Below are 20,062 nucleotides of genomic sequence, written 5' to 3'. Positions count from 1 at the left end.
AATATTGTTTTTTTTTTATCCTTAAAAGTATCAAAACTTTATTTTATAAAGTAAACTATACTTGATTATCTTTTGAACCACTTTGAGCCTCATTTTTCTGGAGCTCCTAAGATGTCACTGATATTTGCATGTTGTGAGATTTGACTGAAATCTCCTGCTTTTGTTACAGTTCTCTTGGCTTGTGTTCCTTGTCCCCTTTACACTGCTGCTTGTGCTATGGACTTCAGTGAGATTTTAGGCAAAGCAAGTTAATTTGTGCTTTATGGAAATGTGAAATACAAACAAGCGAGAAGCATTATGTTGAAGTGATGGAAAGCGGTGAAAAGTTGGAATACTGACTACAAGTAATGTTCCAGTCAGTAAATGAAGGTAACGCTAAGCAAATTGGTTTACACCAATGCAACTTTGTACAAAATTTTGATTGGAAAATTATACTTCTTTTTCCCAAATAAAAGCACCAAAATGTATGTGAATCATTTTTTATTCCACCCATTTTATTCTTATATCCTAAGGAGCTACAAAGATCTACAGCCCAGATGAGGAAATCTATAAACACAACCATTGCAGAGCAAAACCACAAATCAGACCTATGTTGAAGAAATTCATCATTGAAGGAAAGCCTTTAGAAGCCGTGTTGGTAGATTGGCACAAGTCATTCAGAGGACACGCTGGGAGTCATAGGAAGAGTTCAGCTTCCTTTACACAAAAAATAAAAGGTGTAGGGGAAGCACACACTTTAAATCACACTGGCATGTGTGACACAATCCCTACAATAAAATTTAGGATTTTCTTCATAGGAAAACTGACCGGAGTTTAAGGAAAGATGAAAAGGTTAAATGGAACAAAATACTTTTGCTATGAAAGTACTTTGTAATGATACAGTAGTCTCTAGTCATTCCCAAAATTAAAACCTTAATTTTAGGTTGTCATGTTTTTTTTTTTTTCAAAATTAATATGTATATATAGTTTATTTATACCATAAGTAAACTATATATTTAACTATATGATTTTCTTGATTGTTCTGTTTACATGCATGCTCGTGACACAGTTTAAACGTCACAGTCCTTTTAAGCTAATGCCATTTATATTAAATATAAATATTCACTGATATATTATATATCTTAAATTTAAAAGAAATCTTTAGTTAAGCAGCACAATTTAATATTGTACATTGCAATATTAAATTATGATCTTGTGGTAACTGAGGAAAAACAAAGATATTGCTCCCTCTTGTGGCAATAACATGCTTTTGCAATATGATCTATACCCTGAAAGCTTTTAGGAATAAAAAAAAAAGCTTTCGTTTCTAAGTAATTGAAAGCCAGAAAATACAGAGTAAAACAAGTACCATTTTAAATATATACACTATTTGAGTTTTATCTCTTTTTTGACAGAATAGCTAAAATAAATTAACTTTCCATAGTATAATTCATTCGGATGAACTTGAAAATGTTTTGCACCAGTTTACCCCGGACGCTAGGTGTCGCTGTATAATATTATGTGCCTGAATTAATCAAAACGGCTTCCTGTGTTTTTGCAGCCCGTGTAGTTTTGTTTGCTCCCTCCTGTCACCACAGCGTGTAAACATTCATACACGGAACAGATCCGTGGTGAAACGCTACTTCTGGGCGGCAGGAGCCCTCTTATTTTATTTTATTCATCAATAAACCTGAGCAGGGAGTGAGACTGTCCAGGTAGTTCCGCTGTATATTTATATGAATATAAAAAAGGAAAGGAGAAGCTGGTGGACGCTTTCATTGTGAGGTGGACCGAGGTACAGCAGCGAAAGCGGGGCTCGCTGAACCACCATGGCAGCGGCGACTGTTGTGGAGGCAGATGCGGCGACAAGCGACGACGGAGCGGCTTTCTCCGACGTGCACAGTCGGGAATGGGATGAGTCCCAGTTCCGAAAATACTCGTTCCCAACCAAGCCCATTCCCCGGCTGTCTTACACGGATCCCAGAGCAGAGATGCTTATAAACAACGAGGTAACGCAGCTGCAGGGTTAGGTTACTGGAACTTTATTTTCATTTATACAAATCTTCTTTTCATTAGAATTTAAAGAATCATCGAACATTTAATATTGAAAAATGCAAAAGTGAACTTGAAAAATAAGCCCGACTTATTTGGCTCAAAATAATAATAATAATAATAAAAAAATATAAACACGAACACCGAGGTTAATGATAGTGAAAGTAATCTATCGAAGAGCATAAGAAGTATTTTATTTCCTTTTTTTGATAATACACAATGTTTCTATTTTGTCTCGGATTACTTTTTATTTTTCTGGCGTGGTTAATTATATATATTAAAAGAAAGCCAAGAGAGGAAAAATGCCACAACTTTCCAGACTTAATTCCTCATACAGTTTTCTAAAAACTTTTATGTGTTATTTGACTCTTTGCATCTTGGGTTTATTATTTTAGAGGTCTGTACTTTTATTTTTTTGTTCAGAGACTGAAAAAAGACATTTTATTCCTTTTTTGTGGTCTCCAAAGCTTGGGACATAACTAAAACATTTATTCATTCATATAAGTCTAACCCCCAGCAATTTTTAATAGATATGAACTACATATTTGTTGTTGCTCCTGTACTATGTCCTTGTGTGACTGGCTTACAAGAAAATAAATCAGTAGTCAGGGTCACAAGTCCTGTAAGCTGCTATATTTATGGGTCAAAAGCTGAAATGCCTGGAAACCACTGATGTAAGATGTTCCACAAATATTGATGTCACAAATATAGGTGGTGTAGATTTGAGTTAGAAGATTCAGTCAGAAGTATTGTTTTAGAATTTGGAGGACATATGGACGATAACACCCAAATTATGTGCACTGGAGTTTTTCGTAAATGGTTTGCATTGTGGTGTGTAATTAGTATAAAAACCTATTTTATTGCTCTGTGTTTGGTTGCCAAGTTTCAGACTGGAGAAGTAAGAAATTGTTTACAGTGAATAAGTCTAATTTTAAAGCCAGATGAAGTAGCACTTTTTCTTTTATTTCACTGAGACAAAACTGAAGCCCGTTGAGTATCTGTGTCAGCTAAATCCTGAGTATCGATCAGCGACTTGAGTGCACCTGCTGAGTCCAGTGTGGAGACACATTGATGTTTAATCCTGAAGAGTTTACTTGGAACAACTAAAAACAGATCTGAGAAAAGGTTTTTTTACTTTCCTTAGATCAAATAAACCAAAAGAGTCATGGGTAGCAAATGCAAATGCTTGCTCTTACTGATGAAAGTGTTAAATATGAAATATGTCTATGTGGTATAGTAACATTTTACATAGTAACATTTTAGAATAAACACAAGCTAAACATTTATTTATTTTTTTAATTGCATGCCATTTTATACCGTATTTTTGTCCTGTTTCTTTGAAACAATCCTGCTGTTTTAAAACAGCATTGTGTTAACAGCTGAATGAGTGGGGTTTTTTTGTGCATGAGGGAAGCAGGTGACGCCGTTCTTTTAGCCAGCTGACTAGCAGTGCACAGTTGATGTGCACTGCTCTGAAACGCTGATTTCTCCAACTCACCAAAAGCACGTCAAACCTGTAAGAATGAAATGAAATAGGACATTTTTTGAACACAACAGACATCCTTCATATTACCGTTTGTTTTCATTGCCATTTGTTTTAACAGAAATACTTTACCTGGTAGGTGTGTCTGTTCAGGACAAACAGCCTTTGTGCCTTTGTTTACATTTCCCTTTGGGTCTTTCATTATTCATGAACGTGCTGTTGTTTGAGTTTCAAATGAAATTTAGCCTATTTCACCTGTCTCCAAAAGGTTCCAGTGACTTATCTCTCATTTATTTAAGCTGCCGGTCTTCTGGTCTTCCTGTGGGTTTAATGATTCAAAGCTAGGAGAATTCTGACACTCTGCTTTGATGCAACATGATATAGCATAATGACTTCATAGTGCATTCTCTGCAAAGGACATTGTTCTCTTAGGATTTTAAAGAGAGTATGTTACTTGACTAAAAATGAAGCGGCCCAGGTTTGTCACCCGAATATTCACAAACACCCTGGGCTTCCTGTTTGCATTGTCCCAAGGTTTATGTGTTGCTTAAGATTTCATCTTTTGTGTAATCCAAATACAGACAGAGATGCATGTTGTAACCTAGAGAACGACAGCAGAGCCGACATCTTCTCTAAAAGGAAGCAGGTTTCCTTTTCCTACCCTGCTTTATATGGCTCTGTTACACAAACCTACTACAATGTTCATCTCCTGAGAACTATTTTACAAGAATAGCTTTAATCACTGTGTAAAAGTGAACTCCTTTCTAAATGACCTTCAAAAACTGGCTCAAGTGATGCAAATGCAACTTGAGCTGGTGCTGATTTAGCTGAAAGTTAGCTTTTCCTGTGTACTTCTGTTGCTGACAGATGTGTTCAACATTTGTCTTTAAATCTTTCCTGTTGGAGATAGTTTTCAGATGTTCATACCCAAAACTTGGTAGATGAATGGATTTTAAAACTACAAATTAGGTAGTAACTCATGTATTCATTCATTCATTCAGCTATTTACTTTCATTAATAATTGAGACCAAGTTGATTATCAACTTGGTATGCGGAAAGAAGGCTTCTTTGAACACCAGGCTGTTCTACATACAGGTTGCATAAATGCATCACATTAAGGCTACGAGGCTCACCCCTCCGTCATTTAACCATCTAATTGGAACAAAACATAATCTTATACCACTGCAGCTAACAATAAGTGGAAAAGCCAAACTCAACGCAGACCGGTACGTTTTAAACAGTCCTCCTCCAACCACATCATCTCCTCGCAGCTGCAGAGTTCAGCGTCCTCCGATGAAAGTGAAACCGAGAGCCAGCCGCAGGCAGCCGAGCAGCGGGAGCGCGCACAGCGGGCTACGTTCGGTTTGTCACGTAGGCCTGCGAGCTCCGGGTGTGTGTGCGGTCATGCGCGTGACTCACGTGCACGTAAATCGCGAGATGTTATTTTAAATCAATTTACACTTCCTTTGCATGATCTAAAACATGTACACTGACTGGGTGAGATAGCTTTGCAGCTTTGGCAATGACTATTCTCATTTTCTGTTCAGGATGCTAAACACCAGTTGCATCAGTTCTTTTCAGATTATTGACATCAGATTATTGGGAAATTGACAACGGGGGAAAAAAATAGCAGCAACACATGAAATGCTTTTGGGTAACACTTTATTTGAAGGGGTGTGCATAAGACTGACATGACACTGTCATAAACATGACATAACACCTGTAATGAACAGGTGTTATGTCATGTTTATGACAGTTGTCAAGAAGTGTCATTCGGTAAATAATGACACTTTTAATGCAAAGTTGCTCTAACAGTGACATTAAAAGTCCATTAAAAGTCCCAACTTTGCATGATTTTGTAAATTATGATAATGCAACAACAAAAATACAATCACGTTTTCAAAAACGTCACTATCTGATAACGTTGTTGTGATACTACAGCATGTTGTCCTTCAGTAGATTTACTGTAAGCAGGTTTATTTACTGTTAACAGCGTCTGCTTCAGATTGTCTCTCATATTTACATGATTAAAAAGTATAACACAAAATTAACATGAGAAGAGTTGCTATTTCTGCCATGGTTACACTGACGGCAGAAACATTATTTGAATGTTTCTGCTCACGTCATTGTGTTTTCTCCAGGTGCCACTACAATGTATCACCAGCGTATAAATGCATGTCACCTTGAAGATATCAGGTTTTATTGGACATCTTCAAGACTTAACCAGCTTTTAAATGTTTGAAAATAACTTCTGTGAAGGAAAGTTTGGCTGTATATTAGATCTTCTTAGCGTTGAGGTGTATAGCAACCACCAGGCTTTGTTGTAACATTTCAATAAAGTGTTCCTGATCTTCCTCCAGGAACCGGTGGTTTTAACGGACACCAACCTTGTATACCCAGCACTGAAGTGGGACATCCCATACCTCCTGGAGAACATTGGAAATGGAGACTTCTCCGTTTACAGTTCGGAAAACCACAAATTCCTCTACTACGATGAGAAGAAAATGTGCAACTTTATGGACTTTGTTCCCAAGTCTCGTCGAATGGAGATGAAGTTTTCTGAGTTTGTGGATAGCATGCGTAAAAGAGAAGAAGAGGGAGGAGAGGAGAGGTAAGTTGTCAGACGTGTGATGTGAGCAATGCACATTTCTGCTGTTTTAGCCTTCAAAAGTATTGAGGAAAAGATATGCCTGTGACAGAGTTAGTGACTAAGGAGTTATGTGACGAAGGCTTATTTCTGTAACCTGACTGATCTGGCAGCTCATACTCAGATCAGATACCAAAGAGACATTCGCTTTTAACTCGCTGACCCTTAAAGTAACTGTTACTTAGTATAATTTCCACTTATATTAATGCAATTTCCCCCCACCCCCAAGTGTTTGGAAACTGTAGGGAGTGACTTTTTTTTTTTCTTTTTAAACTCTCGTTTGCACCACTTTTCACACCAGCAGGTCCAGGGCTTGTTTTTCAGCCCTTTGCATGTGAAATAGCATGACTCATACTTAAAGCATGTCTCTTTCCTCATGTGTTTCAAGAGTCTATTTGCAGCAAACACTGAATGACACAGTAGGAAAGAAGATTGTTGTTGATTTTCTTGGTTTCAACTGGAACTGGATCAACAGACAGCAAGCCACGCGGAACTGGGGGCCGCTGACGTCCAACCTTCTGCTGGTTGGCATGGAGGGTGAGCCTCTCATTTCCTTCCTATATTCCATGATACACAATAGCCTGAATGGCAGAATATTGGCATTGCAGAATACTGGTATACGCGCCCTGAAAGGACATGGTGTATTCAGGGTGTGGACTCATTGCCCTGAATGGTGGTGGTATTGTCTGTGAAACATGGTGGTGGTAGCATCATGTGCTTTTCTTCAACCGGGACAGGGAAGTTGCCTAAATCTGAAGGGAAAATGGATGAAGTTAAATGTAGGGCAGTCCTGAACAAAACAAGTTAGATGTCCACCTTCCAGCATGATGGTGACCCAAAACATAAAGCCAGATCTAGATCAATTATTTGTCTCAGATGAACTCAGTTCGGACCTAAATACAATCCATGATAAGGCTGGGAAAACTAATTTTTGCAAATTCTCTCCGTCCAGTCTGACTGAGATGTGCAGAGCTGGTAGAGACAGTCACTCAGATGTGTAGGTGAAGTGAAAGGTAGTTTTTATTTATAAAAAAAGAAGAAAAAAAGCATTTAAATAACATAACCCATTTTCCTTCAGCTTCTGCTCCATCACACAAGATGCCAAAAATCTTATCTATTTTACAGTTTTCAAGCTTCAGGTTTTCTGGGGTTTTTTTTCACATTACTGTATATGTTTATCATTTTCTCAGGCAATGTGACGCCGGCACATTATGACGAGCAGCAGAACTTCTTTGCACAGATAAAAGGCCATAAGAGATGCATCCTCTTCCCCCCAGACCAGTTTGAGTGTCTCTATTCTTACCCTGTCCATCACCCATGTGACAGACAGAGCCAAGTAAGTTATGCTGCTTAACGTGATTTAAGGTTTGGCTAATTTTGCTAATAGGCTTTTTCATATTTTTTTCCCACCAACTTTTCTTCTGTTTTAGGTTGATTTTGATAACCCTAACTATGAGAAGTTTCCAAATTTTAAAAATGTTGTTGGCTATGAAGCTGTTGTGGGACCTGGAGATGTTCTCTACATCCCTATGTATTGGTAAGATGTGTTTCTCCTTGATTTTTTTTTTTTTTTTTTTTTTATAAAATTTTGCAAAATTATCAGAATAGGAGGTTTTATCCCTTCCATCATTTTTTTAAACCTTTTGATCTTTATACTTTTAACCATCAAAGAGTTCACACATCAGTTCACCTATTACTTTATCAACGGAATATGCAGCTCTAGATGAAAATAGCTTTCGCTTTGATTGCCTGCTGTAATTAGAGTCTGCTGCTTCCAGTGATGTTACCTGAAACTGTATTACACAAGGTGGAAGCCATAAATCAACTCTGTGGAGAAACACAGCTGAGCTCGCTAAGCACACACTAACCTCAGAAAGGCAGTGATTCTGCACCAGATGAGTGAGACGTTTAATTTAGCCTTTCTCAGGAAAACCAGATGTATTGCATTCCCACATGAATGAGATTTTAGGTGTACAGAAGACATTTCTGAGAATGTTGTCCTCCGAACGTGTGAACATATTATTAACACCACCTTCAGGGTGCTGTTATAGCAGGATTGTGCAAACGCCAGGCACGTCAAACACTAAGCTATTGTGCAAAGTGTTAAAGCTCACCTGCCCTCTTGCAGTCCTGATTTTTCTCCTGTTGCTATAAAAGAAAAAATTATTTTGGAAAAGTTGAAAGATTTTTCTTTAAAAATGTTTGAATATGTTCAGTTTTCAAATGATTAAAATTAAGTATTGTATAAAATCTTGGTAAGCAAGTGATTAAAAATGTTCCAGGATTTTCTTGTTTTGCTGTTGATTAAAATAAATCGACATTTAAGCACACACTTGGATTGGTTTTGCAACCTGTGATGTAAATTTCACTTTAAAAAAAAAAAAAGTGATGCGTCAATCGTGTTTTTCTTGCTTTTGAAGGTGGCATCACATCGAGTCATTGTTGAACGGCGGAGTGACCATCACGGTTAACTTCTGGTACAAAGTACGTATATTTGAATCATCACGTTGCTGCCGCGTAATGCACAACTTTCCCACTTCACTTCATTTGAACCCCATTTCTCTTTTATTTAGGGAGCTCCAACACCGAAGAAGATAGAGTACCCTCTGCGAGCTCATCAAAAAGTTGCCATCATGAGGAATATTGAGAAAATGCTTGGAGAAGCACTTGGAGATCCCCATGAGGTAAACGCTTACTTTTAAGCCAGTCTTTACTGTCATCAAAAGAAGCTGCAGCTATCATCTGAGCTCGGTCTGCACATGAATGTCACATTGTCCGTTTCTAGAATATTTAAATGGGACCTATATTTAGGTCACTAGTTACATTGAAATCCCTCAGGCACGCTGACCCTCCTGACAACCCAGTTACTGTGAATATTCATTTCCAACTTCATTTTTGTACTGTGGAAATGCCTTTTAGAACAGAGAGTTACATCACATGTAAAACCCTCTGTTTTCTCCCCCTGCAGGTCGGGCCGTTACTAAAAACAATGATCAAAGGGCGATATGAGCAGGGCCTCAGTTAGAGCTCCAACGTTGCAACTCTTGAATGGACTGCTCCACAAACTGTTTGCATGTGAAGTGTGTGTGTTTTTTTATTTTTCTTTTCAGTGTGCATCCTGTCATTGGAGCTAAGCGCCAGTGCATGGCCGTAATCAGCCGTAATTTAAATAACTCTGCATCGGTCTCAGAACGGCGTTTTCATAACAACTGTGCCGAGTAAAGGAAGAAAAATGAATCAAACCATTGGGATTTTCATCCAACTTGAAGATGCTTTTTTTTGCCTTTGGAGAGAAGAAATGAAGACGTATTTCTTTGAATCAGTGTTTCCTTAAGTCTTACAATTTCTGCTTTTAGCCTTAAGTTTTAATATTTGTATCTGCGAGGAAACAGTGTTTAAGAGTACTTGTTTAGATGAGGGGTAAAATATTACAGAGAACACATAAAGAGATACCTTATCTATAAGGAATAAACAGTTGCTGCTCGAGTACAATATTAAGTTCTTATCACAAAACAACTTTAGAAATGAGTGTTCTGTGATGATTTATCTACATTAGGTAATTTCGTACTAATGTGCAGTCATTTATTAGCAAGACTGGCCATGATTTCAAAATATCAAAATCAGTTGCTTTATGATGATGATAAATGTATGGCTGTGAAACAGAGGATGCAGCTGAAGGTATACGAATAATTTTTATAAGTGCTTTTGGTTGTCTTTAATTTGTATCTTAAGTGCTTTATTGGATTTGCAGCCAAGAAATCCAGTTAGAGGATTGCTGAAAATAAATGTTACAACTTTAGTTGCTAGTACTAGTTTCTCTTAAATTGTAATAAATTACACCAAGTTAAAAACGGTACAAATGATAATTATATTGTACCAGTTGACTGAACTAGTCTAGACTAGAACTAGACCAAGTGCTGGCATGAAGCTTTGTAAAAGCAAATGTTGCGAAGCTTAAAGCACCATCTAGTGGTCAGGTTTGAAATAGCTTCTTAAGCTGTCCCATTTATTTTAGAATAGGAAACTAGAAATAAAATCAGTAAGCAATATTTAGGCTCCATTATTGTAACCTCTGAGTCATCAATGATCTGACATGCACTTGTCCCCTTTTTTTTCACAGCCTGTGTAAAGGTAAATGCTAATCAGCCTTTAACTTACTGTAAATGTCCGTTAAGGTCTCTAGTACAGGTCGACACTAGAGTTTCTTTGCTTCAAACATTTCTGAGCAGTTTTTCGATGCTGCAGATCCGAGTGAAACGAGAAGCAGAACATCGTGTGGCGTGCCAAACAAATTGAGCTTCATGTTCAGAAAGTTGGTGTTGACACAGATTTTCTTCCTGTTAACTGATGGTGTGCATATGTATATTTTTTACTTATTGCACTCTATTCAAATGGTTTTAATTCATGTGTAAAAATGCATCTGGGTGGGTTTTTTTATGTGAATTGTTTACTGAATGCATTTGCCTGATACATGGCAAAAAAAAAAAAAAAAGGAAGGTGATGTTAAAACTTTTCTATATTATGGTGATTGTGTTTGTTTTCACTTTGGCATTAAAAGGTTTAAATGTGAAATTGTTACTGTTTCCTTTTATGTCACGTTTTTTCAGTGATTCAGTTTTCAATATAAAAAACTTTTCTTTTGTAAGATTGAGGTGTTTTTTTTTTTTGTGTGGCCGTAATCGGACAAGGACTCAAGATCAGGAAATGAATCCTGAATTAGACCTGTCAAATAAGAAATGAAGTGTCTTATGTTTAGTTTGTAAAAATAAGTTTTGGTGGTTTGTTTGGTATTTTAGATCCAGCTCATGAACTGTTCCAATCAACCAAAGTGTAAAGTTGGCTCCAGGACAAACTGTTAGTAAAATGCTTCTTTGAACTTTTGAATAAGGATCAGCGAGTCGAAAGTCAAAATAGTGATTAGAAGAATTTCACAATTGTGGAACAAATTGTTAGAAACGTGTTTCTTTAATACAAAACTGCATTTATTAAGCATTAATAGGTTTTTGTCATTTAGAAAATGGGAGGAGGGGAGAAAAAAAAATACAACAGATCCCGGAAAACAATTTTTCCAAACTCAATTTTTGTTTTGAAAATGAAAACGCAAAATCCACACTTTCCAAGACTGTGTATGAACCCTGTCAGATGGCAATATGCAGACTGAAATGGTCCACTCTGATTTACCTAAATAACTTGTACTGAGTTCTGTGAGAACCTAAACAGGAAGCATACGGTACTCTACAAAAATGTAATTACTATAAATTACCAGAAGTCTTTTTTGAAGCCATGATAGAAAAGGAGAAAAAGAAAATCAGTTAACGGTTTCAGATAAGTCCACTCCATGCTCTACATAACACCATTGCATGATAAATATAACATCACATCATATGAACACCCAGTTCTGTTATACTACATTCAGAGAAACAATATATCACAGGTTTCAAATAGCTGCGTATTACTTACAACAAATAGGAGCGGAATATAAATACTAAATCCTGGAAAAGAAAATCTGTTCAGCTTATTTGTCCTAAATGTACAACTAAGTAGGATAAAAGAGATCACTCATTTTTTTTTTTTTTTTTTACAACAGTCTCGGGTGAAGCAAAATTCACACACAAACACAAATGAGATGAGAACCACAGCAGTATTATGTTTACCTGAAAGCACACAACCTTAAATCTTCATTAATGCAATCCCGTTTCCAAAAAGTTGCAAAGAAAGAGAACTAAAATAATGATTTGCAAACCCTGCAGGATCCCTATTGAGCAAATCTGTTTTACGTTTACATTCTGTTGCACATAAAACTGCTCAGAGGCCAACGACTGGCTGTTTTGAGCAGATTGTTATCCTAGTTTTAATTCAAACCACAAACACCCTTCATTGTCAATTTAGAATTACCTAAATGTCTTAACATTGCAGCATCTTTGTATGAGCATTATTTTTGGATCTACAGTTAATTTTTTTAAAAATCTACAACCATAATTAATTCTCCCTCATTGTAGCAATTTCTAAGTAAAAAATCCAAAGAGCAGCAGTTAAAAATTGCTCAAAACAAACATGGATTTTTTTTTTTTTACATAGCAATTTCCTTTGTGCAACACATACAGAATTATCAGTTATGATTATTCACTATAGTGGCGCAGTTGATAGCACTGATGCCTTGCAGCAAGAAGGTCCTGGGTTCAATTCCCAGCCCAGGAGAACACTGCATGGAGATTTGACATGTTCTCCCTGTGCATGTGTGGGTTCTCTCTGGGTACTCTGGCTTCCTCCCACAGTCTAAATTCTCCTTAGTTGTGTGTGCTTGGTTGTTTGTACTGTCTGTCTCTGTGTTGTTGAAGATGTTACATTAACTGTATGCTTGAGGCTAGGGAAATCTGATAACACTTAAGCATGTATTGTGCACACAAAGACCAAAGGAGACTAAATTTTTGCCAGAGAGAAAGTCAGGAATGGAGAAAACCTTCCATACAGACCAATGTATGGCTGCAAGAAGCAGCTCACTGAAGTTATTTTAGTCAACAGGGTTAAGACTAGCAATTAGGGGGTAGGTTGTCCTGATTTTATCCTCAGAATAGATATTTCAGAAACACTTGGTTTTTAGTGACCTCAGTATATGAACATTCTGTTGGAAAGGGCTGAAATTTGAATGGGGTGTTCTGTTTTTCACAACTGCATATTATCTAAAAAAAAAAAAAGAAAAAAAAGAAACAAAGATAATTTAAAAGAAATATGAATATCAGATATATGTCATTTCTGTTTTAAAGTAAATAAAAGGCTTAGGGCAAGTTTGCAAATCATTGCCTTGTACATCTTATGCAGCCAACCAACATTTTTTGGAAACTTAGTTGCAATGGATTTAAGATTCTGCATATAGAAACATTTATATATCAAAAATAAATATTCTGGACTTTAAAATGAAGCCCATCAAGTTCATATTTCACTATTTGGGGGATACCCACAATCCTCTATTCTGATATTCTACACAAAAAGGTGTTATAGCATGTCCATTTCTAGAAAAATGTATTTACTGTGCAGGAAACTTAGGTATTAATTTAGCTTTCTAGTAAATCCTAAATTACTACAAGACAGAATTTTTTTTTTAATATTTGTCCTACAGTATGGAACAGTGCAAGAAATAAATGAATCTGTGTGAATCTGTCAGACGTAATAAAGTTTTGGGGCAGCAGCGCAAACTGCGCTCAACCTCAAGGCTTCAACAAAATGTATGAATCTTGATGAAAACTTAAGGAAAAAAAATATACTAAGACTTGTAATGTTCACAACAAACTTCAACAGCACCACTTATTTACAAAGATGATGAATATTATAATCATGGCCCCCCATTCCCCCCCCCCAAAAAAAAAAAAAAGAAGAAAGAAAAAGAGCTGTCAGTGCGACATCAGACCTGCTGAGGTGGCCAAAACAAATCCGATAGGCTGTTTGTTACACAAACAAGAACACAAGTTACAACAGATTGACTAAAAAAAAAAAAAAAGACAAAAAAGTTTAAAAAAGCAACAGCGGTGCAACTTAAAAACAACGGTTTTATCCAAGGCATGATGGTTAACGTTTTAAAAATAAGCCACTGCCACACTGAAAAATGTTTCCTAATACTAGGGGGTTTGTGGGAATACATCAAGTTTTGGTTAAATGAGTTGGATAAAGAAGAAGTAGTGTAAACAATGCCGTTACTAGCTGCTCGCACAGTGCTGTGCTCGTCATCAATGGAACCTGTACTTTCGGGCCGGTTTCAGGTTGACGTAGGTCTTCTTCATGTCGTCCGTCTCGTTTTTCTTCACGAGTTGATATCTCTCTCCTTTTGTTGTAACCACCTGGTTACCGTGGTAGCGGACAAGCTTCTTTGGAGCCTGATGAACGGGGGGAGGGAAAAACAAAGTTTTATTGTACAATACAAAGAATTGTATTAAAAGGGAATATACCCAGAATCGTACGTCTTTGGGAGCAACTGGTCGATGGGTTTTGTTATCTTCCTCACTGTCCACTAGCATGTACCTGTAGAGACAGAATTCAGATGCAACACTGTGATTAGCTTGGGAGGGTATTTCTGTTCAACAACCATAATGTTAATAGTTTCACTTACTTCTCCAGGATGCTCTCTTTAAGTTTCTGGTCTGCAAGTGATGAAATGCTCTTTCCTTGGTTTACCTGAAGTGTCAGAATAAGACGGGTTTAGTCGTTTATGGTTCCGCGAAGACGTACTCCTGTCTCTTACCGCTTTTTATTTACGCTACAAATAGAAACGTGAATGGATTTCATGTTACGGACCGTATTGCATGATTGAAAATTTACATCCCGACTTCCTTCGAAATTACTGGGAATGTTGATATTCCAGCCAAACTGGCTGAGCTTGAGCCACTTTGCAACGAAGAATGTGAAAATCCTCTGCCTCTATATGTGCAAAGCTGGTAGAAAGCTTTCCTAAAAAAAAAATATGCAGCTATAATTTTGGTGAACGAAGGGCAACTCAGGGGGCTGAAGGTTTCTCGGTGTCTTTTTCTTTCATTTCAACATTAAGCACAACTTTTTGTTGGTCTGTCAAAGTGGCAGTCAAATAACGCGACAGACTTAGAATAGATTCATGGGCCATGAATACTTCTTCAAGCACTGTAGCTTAAAGATGTTAGAAACTGATGAATTTCTAACATCATGTAATCTGGGTGATTTGCCACGTTTCTCTGCGACACAGAGGCTTACATTAATAGGAGTGGGGCTGAGCTGGACGTCGCCCTCTATGATAAGGCGCACTGCTTCCTCCATGTCTCCTTTGGCGATGGAAAGAGCGCTGCGAGCTTCGGACAAACTGCACTTTGGGAACATCTCCAGCAGGTGCTGCTCTTGGGACTCCCACTCAGACGCCGACAGCTAAAAAAAAAGGGCCATATTTATTGCTTGAATTTGCGTAGTTAAAATTAAAGAACTATTTTAAAGCTTGAAGAGGCCAGTGCTAATGTGTGTTGGCTTGTTAACCTTGGCTGTAGCGCCCTCTGTCTGTGGCTTAAGGCACAGAGGTTCTTGTCCTGGTTCTGGCTGACTGGTCAGGGCGTTGAGTTTCAAAGAAACCTCTTCCGTCCCCGTCTTAGGCACACTGTTTTCTTTAAAATGCAACACAAGATAAAGTTTAACGCTTCGTTTGTAAAAACCAGGCTTGCCACAAAGCTATCATTTAGAAAAATAAAAACCAACACTCACCTGACATCCGAGCAGTGGCCAGTTTTGAAGCCAGACTGAACATCATTTCACAGACTTTGACACTGGAGCATAAACAAAATAATCTTTAATCAACATCAGTTGACAATGGTACAGCTGACCGGCCCTGCTTTTGCGTGAGCAGAACAGAGGTCGAGTGTGGCCGTGTTACCTGTCTATTTCGGCAAACCCGGGTATATACGCTTCCAGCATTTCTCCAAAGACCTCCACGTCAAAATTCTCCTCAATGCTCTGCTGGGACCCCAGGTCCTCCAGGACCCCGGTGATGTACGACAGAAGAACATCATCCAGTGTGCTGCAGGATGAAAATAACTACATTTTAGTTTACAAAAAAATAAACAAAAAAACTATTATTATGTACATGTTATTCTTTAAATGATTCTCCTCAGCTGCATTTGTTTAAATAAAGCACTATTTTTAATAACTGTATAGTATTTTTGTCTTATGTTATAAATTTGCCCCTCCTGCACAGCATCTTATTTTTTTTTTACCTTTTTAGTGCATGCTCCCACTTCACTTAACGTGTTGCTGTGACACCTGAATTTCCCCACAGGGGGACAATAAAGGACATTTCCATTCTATTGCAATAAGCATTTGAGACACTTAAATCTGCCAAATGTCGCCTTCAATGGCAGAAAAATTTAATCGATTGGCCACGTGCATATTTGGCATGCTGAGGCTGAACGCAGTACTCCTGGCATATATTATCCAATCCAAATATTGCATCAACACAGTCAGTCCTATGTAATTTTTCACAAACTGATATTGTGATGACGATTAGAATTCAAAGTATTCACTAACTCTGCAAAAAAGATTAGAACAGTGTTTAAACAAAAAAAAATATTGAAGACACAATTTACTTACATTGTATACGAATTTTAAATATCCTGCAGACGTTATATTATTGCAGATATGATCGAAGTTAACCAAACTGTTATTGTTTTCCCAGTTCTGATAAAGTTTATGGGGTAACCAGAAGCTCCAGGAAAATTGGCATAAACTAACACTGCAGAAGGACTAAATATATATTTTTTTATTTATTAAGAATAGAAAATCTGGAGAGTTTTCTCACCTGAGATCTGCATCAGGAATGTACGTCTGGATAAATTCGTGCAGGGCACTGTGGATGATTTTGTGGAGGTCCATGCTGTTCTCCCGTACTATAAAGCGACATACAGGTTAGCGGGCTGCAGCCGATGCACAGAAGATGATCAGAGTATTCATGTTGCACAACAGCCACCGACAAATAACCATGGTTCGCGTTGGTCATTTAAAGTTGTCACTCATCTATCAAGTATGGTTGCAGACTAAGACTTTAATGGAGGTGTTACAAACTCCGTCTTCCCGAGAGCTTTGTTATCAAAGTTAGGAATGTTGACGCTAATCCTCCAGCTATCTTATGTAAATGTCGAGCAACATCTGAATAACATGATGACCTCTTTTGTGTTAGCTTTGTTGTCCTGTTAGCATATTAAAGAGCTAATGGTCATTACAGCGGCTACATTATCAAAAGATAAGCCACTTACAACGGGTCTCTGTAAATAATATAAGCATATTAATAGTACTGCACTCGTCAATGTCATGCAAACAACGTACTGTACGTAAAAAAACGAAAGATTATATAATAGATACAACGGGAGAACTAGCACTGTTAGCTAACAAAAACAACCAGCAAGCAACCTAAGGAATTGCAGTTGCCTTGGTAACTGTAATCTGGGTGATTTAAAACTAAACGATTTTGACGGTGTAAAACTTACCGTGTCAGAGATTATGGATACATGAAGTTTGCAGTTTCCCCCAGATATGTTAAAGGGGGAGATGGACAGTGCAGAGGTTATGCAGGCTCGATATATCTCGTTAGCCCGCACGATTCAAAACGTCGAAGACGTCACTTCCTCTAAGTGTAAACAGCGAGGCCTATCAGGGATAGGCTAAAGGTGCGAAAGAAGCAGACACATGGCTATATAAAAACAAAACACAACTATCTCATATGCTTGAAAGAAAAACAAAAAATGCTCAACAATAATCTACAAACAAGATGCTCTTGAGGTGTAAAACTGAGTATCTGAATACCGAGGACACTGCAAATTCTCTTTTTTTTTTGTTCTGAATTACCTGGAGACAATCAAAATCAAACCAAAAAACTTCGGAAAACTTTGAGAAATTAGGTGACAAATAGAACCTTTCTTTGAGCGTTTTCAACTTTTTGTCACGTGATGTATAAATCAACAAAAATGTTGCATAATTGTGAGTAAAAGAAAAACAATCACAAACAAAACTCTGAAAATGGTGGCATCAATTTGTATTCACCCCACTTTTACTAAAATACTAAACTTTGTAGACTATATAAAATATACTTGTAAAATATACTTATATAGGAGTATATTTTAGGAGTATATATTATATATAATTTTTTACTGGATGCATCTCCTATATGAGATGGAAAGTTAAACAGGTGTGAATACTTTTGCAAGACAAAAAGCAAAATGTGACGAAATAAAAGTAATTACAAAATCACCAAAACGTGGGATGAAACATGTCGCATTTAAAGCTCCTTAACTATGAAAAACAAGTGAATCATAAAATAACCAGTGATATTTTGCATTAATTGAGAATCAGTGTTTTTTGTCATAGCAATACTTTTAAGTAATTTTGAGTTCAGTAGTTTCTTTTTTTCCTGTCATATTGCTCACAATTCATATTGTCATTGTACGTGTTTGATCTCTCTTCCAGGTAAGTGGTCATGTTCATATGGAATTTTAAAATTCAGTTTTGTCGACATTTTAATTATTTTTGTTTTCATTATGTTTGTATCCTCTTGTTTCCCTCAGCTCTGTCTTTGGTTGTTTGTTCTGCTTTCTGGTTTTGTGTACCACCACGTTGATTGTTTTGCAGTGTTCATATTACAGTTTCTTTTTTCTTCATTTTTACCACTTGGTAGTCACCTATCAGTTTGACTTTTGTTGTTCTATATATATTTAGAAAATGCTTTCCAGGGCCTCTGAAATTCTCATTAACTTATATCTCAGGTCATATTCCATGATGACCTCTAGCAAGTGTTTACCAACAAATGTCAGTGCAATTTTAGCTTCTGTTTCCTTATAAGTGTTTGATGATCTGTCTCTGCTTTCTGCCTCTCTGTCTTACTACTGGTCTCACCGACCTTGGGTTGGTAAAAAGTCTACTCTCACTTGGACATTATCTTATTATCTTTTGCCAGATCCATGCATAGTTGATGATCAAGGTGTTATCTGAGGCACCATCAATGATGCCATCAGACCCTTCTTCAGTTACGTCCGCCTGTGTTGGTATTATAGCAGATATGTACCTGTGAATCATTAATGACAGGTCAATTGTTTCCTCGGCTGCGTAGGGGTGTCTCTTGCCGACTGTAGTATTTCATCGGGAAATATGGTACATGCACCTGATAAAACAAACAGGAGCGGGTTCGCGACTTGGCTGACCTCCGTTTCAACTCTGAGCTCATGGCTAGACGGGTGCGACTGAGGTAACGAGACTTTGCTTTCCATCAACGGGCAGCACCTCCTCGGTTTTATGTTCCCCTCGTGTGTTTACAGCATTATTCCAACAGCAGCCTGAAAACTGTTTAACTATAATATCATGACATGAGTGAGTGTGTGTGTGCATGGTTGTTTGTCCTGTCTGTGTCTCTCTCTGTGCGACCTGTCCAGGGTGTACCCCCTCTCTCGCCCGGAACGTTAGCTGGAGATAGGCACCAGCAACCCTCCTGACCCCACTAGGGACAAAGGGTGTACAAAAAATGGATGGATGGATGGATGGATGGATGGATGGATGGATGGATGGATCATGACATAATTGTAACTCAAAAGAATACAACAGATCAACATCTATTTTGACCTTTCTTTCACTTTCACATAGATAATAGGGTTCTTAGCAGCAGTGCCATGATGAGTTTCAGTCAGAAATAAATGTTGCTGCACATTGTACCTTATTAAGCTTTTTCCTCTCCTCTTAATCATATTTAATTTCTTTTCAGAGTAACCCATGCTGAACTAGTGTGCTGAAGATAAAGCAGCGTTCTGCTTTTGCTTTATTTTAACATGAACATGTTTGAGCACTAGATGGCAGCATGAGACATTTTATATCATCACGTTGCATCGTTCATTGTTTGAAGAAATACCGGAAACATATCTGCTGAATTATTGGTAATTGATGATGATTTATAGACATGAAAATAAAACAGTTAAATAAACATGTTCTCAGTAATATTATGCAAGAATTTAGTGGTTTTAGTGATTTTTAAAAAAATTACATTTTCATACTATTATTACACATGATGTTTTGCTCTTGGGTGCACATCACATGAATATGTTAAAAAAAGACCCCAAAACAATCAAAAATGATCTCAGTTGCATAAAAGTGTCTTCTTTTGCATTTTTGCTTGCCCATTAAGTGAGAATGGGCAGTACAGTCACTCTGTAGTGTGACTAGAAAACACCAGGTGTGGAAGTTAACATCTGATTCAAAGCACATGACTTGGCGCTAATACAAATGGTTATTTCTTTGTTTTTAAGGACTCTAGACTGATTTTAGCCATCTCAAGTTTGACATTTTGTACATTTAGGCTTGTCAGACCTCATCTGAATTTTCTTTCTTTTTCTTATTCTTTTGCAGAATGGTGCTGATGTGTG

General features: G+C 37.3%; 2 protein-coding genes across 2 annotated transcripts; one reads left to right on the top strand and one right to left on the bottom strand.

Moving 5' to 3' along the window:
• The first annotated feature begins 1,531 nt into the window (after positions 1 to 1,531).
• On the top strand, positions 1,532 to 10,733 carry hif1an (hypoxia inducible factor 1 subunit alpha inhibitor). The gene is made up of 8 exons (XM_015054639.1): positions 1,532 to 1,988; positions 5,875 to 6,125; positions 6,550 to 6,698; positions 7,352 to 7,497; positions 7,592 to 7,698; positions 8,582 to 8,645; positions 8,735 to 8,845; positions 9,130 to 10,733. Exons 1-8 carry the CDS (start codon positions 1,809 to 1,811, stop codon positions 9,184 to 9,186), a joined length of 1,065 nt encoding a protein of 354 aa, XP_014910125.1. The 5' UTR covers positions 1,532 to 1,808; the 3' UTR covers positions 9,187 to 10,733.
• A 2,952-nt stretch (positions 10,734 to 13,685) lies between these two features.
• cuedc2 (CUE domain containing 2) lies at positions 13,686 to 17,282 on the bottom strand. The gene is made up of 9 exons (XM_015054640.1): positions 17,147 to 17,282; positions 16,462 to 16,549; positions 15,541 to 15,684; positions 15,372 to 15,433; positions 15,150 to 15,274; positions 14,877 to 15,044; positions 14,263 to 14,327; positions 14,114 to 14,174; positions 13,686 to 14,029 (listed from the first exon to the last, which is right to left on the bottom strand). Exons 2-9 carry the CDS (start codon positions 16,533 to 16,535, stop codon positions 13,883 to 13,885), a joined length of 846 nt encoding a protein of 281 aa, XP_014910126.1. The 5' UTR covers positions 16,536 to 16,549; positions 17,147 to 17,282; the 3' UTR covers positions 13,686 to 13,882.
• Between the last annotated feature and the right edge of the window lie 2,780 nt (positions 17,283 to 20,062).

The sequence above is a fragment of the Poecilia latipinna genome, unplaced genomic scaffold (assembly GCF_001443285.1).
Source record: "Poecilia latipinna isolate Pla-1442-1.1 unplaced genomic scaffold, P_latipinna-1.0 Scaffold1265, whole genome shotgun sequence".
Taxonomy (NCBI): domain Eukaryota; kingdom Metazoa; phylum Chordata; class Actinopteri; order Cyprinodontiformes; family Poeciliidae; genus Poecilia; species Poecilia latipinna.
Note: the sequence above shows the minus strand (reverse complement) of the source record. Positions and strands in the feature narration are given on the sequence as shown.